This window comes from Macaca nemestrina, chromosome 2, assembly GCF_043159975.1.
Source record: "Macaca nemestrina isolate mMacNem1 chromosome 2, mMacNem.hap1, whole genome shotgun sequence".
In the NCBI taxonomy this organism is placed as follows: Eukaryota; Metazoa; Chordata; class Mammalia; order Primates; family Cercopithecidae; genus Macaca; species Macaca nemestrina.
The window spans coordinates 101,722,391-101,732,815 of record NC_092126.1 but is presented as its reverse complement, the minus strand read 5'-3'; the positions used below and the strand labels follow the sequence as shown (position 1 = coordinate 101,732,815).

At 42.6% G+C, this 10,425-nt stretch overlaps 1 protein-coding gene and 1 pseudogene across 1 annotated transcript in view; one reads left to right on the top strand and one right to left on the bottom strand.

Annotated features, from left to right (window-relative positions):
• Positions 1 to 1,279: 1,279 nt before the first annotated feature.
• LOC139361938 (large ribosomal subunit protein eL20 pseudogene) lies at positions 1,280 to 1,797 on the top strand (annotated as a pseudogene).
• Positions 1,798 to 1,847: 50 nt separating this feature from the next.
• The window catches only part of LOC105480209 (exo/endonuclease G), a 29,016-nt gene continuing 20,438 nt past the window's right edge, over positions 1,848 to 10,425 (bottom strand). Inside the window, exon 6 of the mRNA XM_011738772.3 lies at positions 1,848 to 4,685. Coding sequence (XP_011737074.1) covers positions 4,242 to 4,685 — 444 coding nt within the window. The 3' untranslated portion in view covers positions 1,848 to 4,241. The remainder of the gene's footprint in view (positions 4,686 to 10,425) is intronic.

Genomic DNA, 10,425 nt, shown 5'->3' with positions numbered 1-10,425 from the left:
CACAATTGGCACGTTCAGGAGTAGGAAAGAGAAGTCCATGGGCACCCCCACTGTCCTGAATTGCATGGGGCCCGTGTCAATGCAGTCTATCTTGCTTGGCCCTAATGACCTGAGGTTTGCTCCCTGAAGGTGGGGCTAGACTAGAAAAAGGAATACCAGATCCCTGATAGACAATCTCCAAGAATGATGACACCCAGGAAAGCATGCCAGATGGAGGCTAGGCCTGGAGACAAGCAGGAGCAGGAGTTTCATGCCTGATGTGAGCCCAGCCCTGACCAAATCCACCAGAATGAACTATAGTGAGGATACAGGAGGCACATGGAGGTATGCCAGGATGGGGAAGGACACACGGGGTAAAGGTATGAAGGGGCAGGCAGGGAACAAACAGCACCCTGGGTGCAGGGTTAGGTTCAGGGATGGGCTGCTAATGGGAAGTTCGTGATTCATGGAGGTGATATCAAGGACAATTATGTACTCACGAGGATGAGGCCAGGGGACACAGGTAGGTGACATGGTAACACTCAGAGTCATTCCAAGTATAGAACTCAGCCTAGAGCTCTAATCAAAGGTCTGAAGGAAAGACAGTTTTCCGTTGCTTGAAGGTCAAGGTGCAAGGGGCAGAAATATTCACAGGTATTTAATTAAGGGCTGACATCCATTCTCCTAACCTTTGCAATTTGTTGTATTGCTACACACAACAATATTGGTGCAAGAGCCTTAATTCAGAGACCAAAGAGTTTGGAATTTCACAATAAAAGATAAAACTGAGGGCGGAGAGAAACTTGGGATGTAGGTTTCCAGCAGAAGAGCCTGTCCGGACTGCACTTCCTCCTCAGCTGCTTTCCCTCAGACCAGGGACTGTCTGAGGGAAAAGAGAACAGACAGGCAGAATCTCAGGCTCAGCCTATGCTGCATCTGAGTCCAGGATGATCAACAGTCACACTGAGGGCTGAAGCAGTATGACAGGAGGAAAATGCTAACCTCTAACCAATTATGTACATTTCAAGTTTGTTTGGGGGAACTCTTAATGAAAGCGTTGAGACAATTAAAACACCATTGTTACACACTAACAAACTTTTCCAAAGGCTGCCGGATTCGTGAATCACATAAATAAATAAATATAAATAAAAATGAGGACTGGCAGACTGCAACTTTGTATTACAACCTCTTACCTCCATTTTTCACAATGACCAGGCAACATCTTTCAAAATAAATAAAAACCTAAGAAACTGTATTGATCTGTCCTTTTGCAGGTGGCGGCGAGGGTGGAGAGGATGCCATGAAGGCCTCGAGCACACTATGAGAGTACAAGGTCGTGGGTCGCTGCCTGCCCACCCCCAAATGCCACACACCAACCCTCTACCACATGCAAATCTTTGCATCTAATCATGTCATTGCCAAGTCCTGCTTCTGGTACTTGGTATCTCAGTTAAAGATGAAGTCTTCAGGGTAGATCGTTACTGTGGGCAGGTGTTTGAGAAATGCCCCGTGGGTGAAGAACTTTGGCATCTGGCTGCGCTATGACACCCTGAGCAGCACCCATGTGCCGGGAATACAGGGACCTGACCACTGCAGGTGCTGTCATCCATTGCTAACCGAGACATGGGCGCCTGGCACCATGCCTAGGCCCACTCCATCCAGACCATGAAGGTGGAGGAGACCACAGCCAGCAAGTGCCACCGGCCAGCTGTCAAGCAGTTCCATGACTCCAAGATCAAGTTCCTGCTGCCCCACTGGGTCCTACACTATCAGCACAAGCCATGCTTCGCCACCAAGAGACCCAACACCTTCTTCTAGGTGCAAGGCCTTCGCTTGGGTGTGCCCCAAATAAACTCAGGAACGCCCCGGGGGAAAAAAAAAACTTTATTGATCTAAAATTAGAGATTCTACCATCTAGGTGAAGAGGCAGGAGCAAGAAGAGCATGAGAAGTAACTCCAAGGCTGCTGGCAATGCAGGTTGGCAGAACAGAGCATAGCAACAGGGGAAGGAAGTTGGGGGCCCGCCTCTAGAGATGGGCAGTAGGTACCTAGGACTTATCCCACAGAGCTGCCCACTTACACTCCTGGAGAAACACCCAGGCCACACCATCACCTCTCCATTGAGGAGAAAAAATAACAGATTGTTTGGTCACAGTGACATTTTGGCTCTACATCCCCCAGAAGAGGAGAACTGGCACAAGCTAATGGGGAACAGTGTGATAAAACAGAATGGTACGAATCAGGCTACTGTGTTCTGACCCCTCAACTTTTCTTTTTTACCCAAATAAAAGAGCAGAACAAGGTCAATCATTATTATCTTATCTTTATCTTAAAGCCTTGGCACTTCTCTTAGAACAAACACACCACAATAATCTTTCTTGTAATACCACTCGGAATGGCCTGACAGATTCAGACAAGCTTTTATGCCCCAAGACATTTTATTGACAATGCTCAGGATAGTCCACGAAAGGACTCCAGGTAAACCCAAATCAAGAGATCTGGCTCAGAAAAACAGCCACAATTTCCCTTAGGAATGCTAAATGCCTTTGGACCTTTGGCCCACTATGCTAGACAAGCAGGCACAGAGGAAGCAAATAATAAGCTGGTGATTTTGTGGACAGATCTTTCTCTTTTTTTTTTTTTTTCTTTTTTTTTTTTTTTTTGAGACAGGGTCTCCCTCTGCGGCCCAGGCTGGAGTCCAGTGGCATGACCATGTCCCATCGCAGCCTCGACCTGCCAGGCTCGAGCAATCCTCCCATCTCAGTCTCCCAAGTAGCTGGGACTACAGGTGTGCACCACCACGCCCAGCTAATTTTTGTATTTTTTTGAAAAGACAGGGTTTCATTATATTGCTCAGGCTAGTCTCAAACTCCTGGGCTCAAGCAATCCACCCACCTCGATTTCCCAAAGTGCTGAGATTACGGGCCTGAGCCACCATGCCTGGTCATAGACCCTTCTTAGGTTTCTTAATCTTAAGAACAAAAAGCTCACCTGGAAAGCAAGAACACATCAATTTGGCAGTATCTGGTCACTAAAAGAACTGCATCTCTGGAAGCAAGCATGGGCTCTAATAAACCCCACAAAATATTGCCCTCTAATTCCCAAATACTCCTGACTGTCTCTTTCCAAAGAGCTAAGGAGGGTTCAGTTCAAAGAACATTAAAGTCCCTTTGGCTTGCATAGCAGATGAGAAACCAGACTCTTCTCACCAAGCATGCCTTGGGCCCACAAATACTCATGGAAATAGGTATATATTTCTGAGTAAAAAGCCACCATCCATGTCAGAAAAAATCTGAATCTACCTCAGCTGTCTTTCTTCTCTTAGATCTGTCTGCCTCGTACTTTGTGGATGACTACTTTGGAAAAGTGAAACTCGGGTAAGACACTAAGCTCTCTAAGCGTCAATTTTCTCTCAGGTAAAATGGGGATAGTGGTATTTACCTCAGAGGGTCATTGTGAGACAACACATGTAAAGCACTGAGCCTAGTATATAGAACAAATCTAGTCAGCAGAAACTAGTTGCTGAGTACTTCTACATAGACTGAAGTAGAAAAAAAGAGCAGATTCATGAGAGGAGAAAGAAGAAACAAATATACAGTGTCATGTGGACAGGAACTACATAGATGATTTCTAAAAGCCACCTCCAAGACCAATTCAGGTCCTAGGGGGAAAAATGTACAACACTGAGTTCTGAGAAGGCTAGGCAGATACATCAAAGACAATGCATGGTTTGGAGGTATGAAACTGAACAAATGCCTTCCCAATACTCTACATCCAGCGGGATACAAATGCAGTGTCATCTGTGGGCAGTGTTCCTGTTAACTTGACACAAGATCAGTCCTCCATCTGCAGGTGTCAAAGCTCCCTTAATCATTAGTTCCTGAGTCAAATATAATACTGACAAAAACATTGTAGATCTTTCATCTTTTGGGAGAATTTTTAGTCGTAAATTTAGGATTCCATTTGTTTCTTTAAAGCAAAGCCACTAGTAGCTGAGGGTGATGGTGTGTGCCTGTAGTCTCAGCTGCTCGGGGGCAGAGGCAGGAGGATTGCTTAAGCCCAGAAGTTCGAGTCTATAGTGAGCTATGATTCCACCACTGCACTCCAGCCTGGATGACACAGCGAGACATCTCTTAAAGAGAAAAATTTTTTAAAAAGCAAAAAGCAAAGCCACTAAACTATGTTAGCCTAAAGAGGGCATGCCTGCTTCATTACAGACGGTATGACACATCTTGAGATAAAAACAAAGATGGCTTTCTTGTCTAGGTTCCTGACTGCTCCTTAGCTTTGAGTTCCTCTAGCTTCTTCTCATAGCGACTCATGAAGTAATCATCTGGTTCAATCCCTGCATTCTTCAAGTTTTCCATGATCTTTTCCAGTCTGAGCACTGATCGGGCTCCTTCAATCTTTCTTGTACTCAAGTACAAGGTGAACTCCTGGAAATCCAGAAGCTTACAGGTGTCCACAGAGCAGATATTCCGGATATCTCTAGTTCTATCCAAATGAGGAAAAAACACCAGTCCTGACAACTTCTCTAGGTCCTGGAGGCTCACTTGGAATTCAGTTAACTGAGGCTGGAAGCCGATGGCTTCATTCGGTACCACAAAGGCCCCTAGTGCCAGTGGTTCGGTAGATACTGAGCTTCTGCGGGCCAGGATTACCTTATAAAGGTGTGAGGGGACTGCCACGTTGTCCTCGCCAATCACCTAAAAACAAAGCAGCCATATTAGTGATGCCAATTTGTGCTAACAGTTCGCAAATTTTTTCTGAAAAACTTATTTAACGCATTGCTGAAATGTACTTATAAGCCATCCCACTCTGTTCTAATGAATTTACATTCAACTGCCAAACATAATAAACTGATACAGAGATTCACATAGAAGATAAGTATCTAACAGGTCAATTCTGATCACATTCTTTAAAATAATATAACCCCAGGTGAGGCACGGTGGCTCATACCTGTAATCCCAGCACTTTGGGAGGCCAAGGTGGGCGGATCACTTGAGGTCAGGAGTTCAAGACCAGCCTGGCCAACATGGTGAAAGCCCATCTCTACTAAAAAAGAAACACAAAAATTAGCTGGGCGTGGTGGCAGGCACCTGTAATCCCAGCTACTTGGGAGGCTAAAGCTAGAGAATTGCTTGAACCCAGGAGGGGGAGGTTGGAGTGAGCCGAGATTGCACCACTGCACTCCAGCCTGGCTGACGGAGCAATACTCCATCTTGAAAAATAAAATAATGCCAACCCAAAGATCAGGGGTCACAGTCTCCATTCTGTTTGTAGGACAAAGGACAAAGGAATGCCATGAGTGAGTCCTGGTTTTTTAATAGACAAGAAAAGCTGTAATTTTCTCTTCATCTCATAATCAGAACTTCTGGTGCTCCAAACATTCAAAGGTCAAAACTGCTAGCTTGGGTACTCCCAGCTCTAGAAATAAAAACATAGCCTTAGTTTATGAAATTCACTACAGAACTAAATAGCCCTTAGAGAAGCAGCCAGGTGTCAAGTCAACATTACCATCTCCAGGATCACCTCAATTAGGGCTAATTTTTAAAATTAAATTACATAAATGTAAATGCTGTTTGCTCTGAGTTTTGCACATCCTTGGGCTTGTGATCAAAGAACTTCTAAATATGTTGTCATATCAAACACTTTGGAAAGGTATCCACACAATGAAGAAGCCAGGGTCAGGCCTAGATAAGATAAATTAGTTGTATGGTTTGGCTGAAATTAATGAAATAACATTATTACCAAACCTTTTCAAATTTCCTTCCAATTGGCATCTCGGCTGGGTGCGGTGGCTCACGTCTGTAATCCCAGCACTTTGGGAGGCCAAGGCAGGCATATCCCCTGAGGTTGGGAGTTTGAGACCAGCCTGACCAATATGGAGAAACCCCATCTCTACTAAAAATACAAAATTAGCTGGGCATGGTGGCGCAAACCTGTAAACCCAGCTACTCGGGAGGCTGATGCAAGAGAATCGCTTGAACCCAGGAGGTGGAGGTTGCAGTGAGCCGCGACTGTAGCATTGCACTCCAGCCTGGGCAATAAGAGTGAAACTCCATCTCAAAACAAAACAAAACAAAACAAAACAAAAAGCCTTTTTTGAAAAAGAAAATACTCAACATCTTTTTACTTAATGGTCCCCAATAACTGACATAAACCAACTAAAATATGCTCATTGGTATTACTGCCCCTCCCGGGCCCTTCCCTGGTAAGAGTCAGTTTTCTTTCCCGATCAGACAGCTCTGCCTGCAGCAAGATTCCTTCTTGGGAGCCCAAATAACGCAGAGACACGACAGTTACAAAGGAAGTTTCTTTTCGGCTTTTTTCAAGCTCCTACCTACATGGCACACAGACTGGGGACTCCATGACCATCTGCTGTCTGTCACACATGAAGGTCCCACTGCCAAGACCAACTGCAGAGCTTCAGGGAAGACCCATGCACGGGAATGATTTCCATAACCAACTGTCTTCAAAGTTACTCAAAGTGGTTGGTCAGGGTGTGGTGTAAAGTCTATGAAACTATACAAACTACAGACATAAAATCTCCATTTCACCCCAAAAATTCATTTATGCACCTGGGAAGATAAACATACTCTTCAAAGCAAAAAATATACTGCGGGAGAACCCTATGGAAGTCCACAATTAACTCACAAATCACCAAAAGATGTTAATTCAACAATGCAACTCAGAGGTCCTGTGCCTGGCATTGCTGGAAATACAGAAAAGAATATGCTTTCAAGTAGATGCAGCTGGTGCCTCCACTCAAGAAACTTACCACCTAGAGTGGGAACCAAGACTTACAGCTTTCACTACAGGTAGAATGTGGTTAGGTGCCAATACAAAGCCCAAATAACAGCACTAAGGGGATTCAGGGGAAGCTGGGGACCAGAATTCAGGGCACAGATGCAGCTGAGCCATAGTTTGCGAAGAAGGAGAAGGTAAAAGGGGCTTCAAGTATTCCAGGTGCTAGCTAGGAATCCAACAGTTAAACAAAGTCTTGGTGCCACCACGTGGACATTCCCCATCACTGCAGTACAGTTCAAGAACATTCACTTGATTTTCTCTCCTCATGGACTCCTTGTCTACAAACGGCAATTTTCAAATATAATTAACATGCCCATTGCTGCCACGCAGAGCTTCTAATCAGACTTGTAAAATTCCAGCCAAAAGTAAAGACGTTGGACATTTTAAGTTCTACAGCTTTGCTTTATGCAAATGTACCATTTCTACAGGTGTTTAAAAACTCTTACGATTGCTAGAGGACCTCGATTCTACTTTTGAGAAACCTCATGGAAACAGAAATTCCTATTAGGAACCACAGGTGTGATCCTTCTACCCATGACCTTCTCACAATATTTCAAGGGGGTAAAATACTATCCCTAGAACTAAGGAGAAAAATAAAAACTTAGCCACTCACTGATCTCTTTTCTGATTCAGTCTGCTTTGTTCTTAGGAAGCAAACATCTTTAATCTGTCTAATATAGGGACAGGTCCTAGTAGGATATTCAGAAAAACCCACTGTTTCTTCCTTGAATTTAAGATAATTTTTTTAAACAATCAATCTTGAAATATTTTAGAGCTGTCTTCTTTAAAGACAACTCAACCTACATAATAAATTTTTTCTACTTTTGGAAAAATTGGAGACTTCCAAAAATGTTTCTAAACACTACCAGAGCTTCGGTGGACTGGAAGCCCAGAGACCTGGTCAAAACTGGCTTTGCCACTAAGCTGCAAGTCACGTCCACCTATTTCTTGTTTCTTCATTTATAAAATACATAGCAGCCATCCCCATGGGTGGATTGTTATTTATATTTTATAAATGCCTCTCTCATAGAATGGTTATGAAGATACAATGACAGGTTAGTTAAAAAAATTTCAAAATCTACAAGATCTTGTAAAAAGCTATTTTTGTATGGACATCATTCAAAAGATACAACAGCATTTGGTACAAAAGATGGTTTTACAGAGGGATGGGCAGGGGGAACGTATAATCAAGCAAGATTAGACTAGTTACAGGTCAGCATTGGGGTTTCAGGAGGAGAAAGCAACTTGGGCACAAATGATGTCCGTAACAAAGGACTCAAAGGCTTAACATAAACCAAGTCTAGTTAATCAGTGAGTCAGCAAACAACCCTTTTCATGTAAGATTTAGGCATAAAAATATCTTGCAAAGGAAACCCTTGCTGCTGTTAAATTCCCATGAAGCACTGAACTCTACTCAAGACTGTAGCAAAAACTGGAAGTCAACTGGGAGTTAACTAGAAAATACAATACATAAGCTGGCACTCATTTGCAACCTGAAGCTAGTTTTCTTATATGCTGACCTGAGCTTGTTTCCTTCCATCCAAGAGACAGAAATGACAATTTGCCACCACCACCCAGCCCCAGAAGAGACCCAAAACAAACAATACCACATTAAGCCTGCCATTTGTAAGGTCATACATACTGTAACTGTGCCTCCAATAAAATATTAAGCAGCATCAAGAGGAAAAAATATGTACCTGCTAGAATCAGATAGATATATTTGGTTACAGTCCCCTGGTAAGACAAAAAAAGAAACTCCAAAAATAAAACTAGAGGGACAGATCAAGAGACCAAGCCCTTAAAAAGTCATGCCAATCAAGTCAAAGAAAGAAACCATGGGAGTTTGATAAACAAATCCGAACCTGAGGGGGAGAAGGAACATGAAAAGTGAGGGAGTCACAAAGTGTGGTAAAGTCAACAAGAATGTGGTCGCCCCCTGTGTTAACTATAAAGCCTCAGCAGATGCTTGTGGCAGCACAAACCCTGGAAGACAGTACTTCTCACACTGGGGTACCTGTTCCAGGCCAAAGGGTAGGAGCCTACTAAGAGTAAAACAAGCACCCTCTTTCTAGGCTGTCAATGGTACTTGAAGATTTAGGGTGAGCGCAGAGAGACAATCAGTAAAATAATTTAACTTTCATTAAAAGAAATAGATATAGAAATGAACAAAAGCTTTCCCTAAATATAAACCAAGAGACTTAAAAAAATTATTACTTCCATATCACTTCAAGTGATGGCTCAAGACTCCTGAGGGCATTTTCAATTTCCTCCCCTTTAGGGTTAGTATAGTGGAAGTTTGCAAATTGCTGTTATAAAAGAACACAGATTGTTAAATATTTCTAACATTACCACCATCACTGAGTTCTAAAATCTGAAGCTCACTTTCTTGTCAGACCATTTATAATGTCCAAACCAGAATCTTCAGGTATGTTTCACTTGTCTGGAATCAACCTCTTCTTGAAACAGGAACATCAGAGAAAGCAGAGGGATGACCTCAGCTATAATAAAGGGTGTGATTCTGATTAGAACTGTCAGATGACTACTTCTGATAAAATCACTGCTACGAATCTTCCCTTAGGCTCATATTCACTCAAGTTCTATGATGATGTGATCCTTTCCTACATATTCTAACAGACATTTCTGCCTGGCTATAAGGAATCCTCCTCTTGGCCCATTTTCTGTTATTTTTGCATGCTAGCAAGTATCACTTGTAACTCCTCTCTCCATCCACACCATCTTTTATTATCTGCTAACCTTAAGCTTTTGTATATATGAACAGCACAGCAATTCATTTACTATAAACTTGAGTGCTTCAAAGAGTAACACTGTAAATGACTGGCAATTATCAGACAGACTCATGTTTGGATACCCTCTTGGACAATTATAAGCTATATGCCTCAGACTCGATCCTTAAAGTCTTGATTTCCTTGTCTATAAAAGAAAATGGTCACTACTTTTTTTGTAAGGGTGTAGTGAAGATTGAATGAGATGCATGTATAAAGCTATTTACATACTGGCTGGTATACCTAGCTCTCAAGAAATGCCAGTTTATGTGCTTTACTTCCTCCAAAGTAAAAACACATATATGCTTCATTGCCTGGATAGAAAACTAAATAAGCCCTTTTATTGGGTACAACCTCCTAAAATAAGGTTCCAAGTATAGTTGTAAGCAAGCAGTAAATATTAAATGGCTAGATCTGAGAAAACAAAACACTTTCCAAGCATTCTGAATTGCTGTACGTAATTGTAAGACCCTGCCTTGGAAGCGGGAATTCATGATTCAAATTATTCATTGCTTGAGAGAAACAGACCAGTCTCTAGCACTGGGCAATGCTGTGTCCCCTTTCCCAGAAGAATAAAAGGACATCATTTTATCCATATTTGTTTTACAATTAATTGCCTGCTTTTCAAAGGCCCTGCTTGCTAGAAAATTATCTTGAAATTCTTGCCTGAACTTTTTAACTGGTCATTTGAAGTTTCTGCCACCAGGCCCCAAACTTTCCTTTTATTTTTGTCTCCTTCCCTACATGAATGCTCTAACTTAACTGTTTTCTCAGCACATATCCTATCTCTTCTCATCTCTTCACCTTGCCTAGGTAGACCTCACACGTCTGTATTTCTTAACCAAATTCTCCC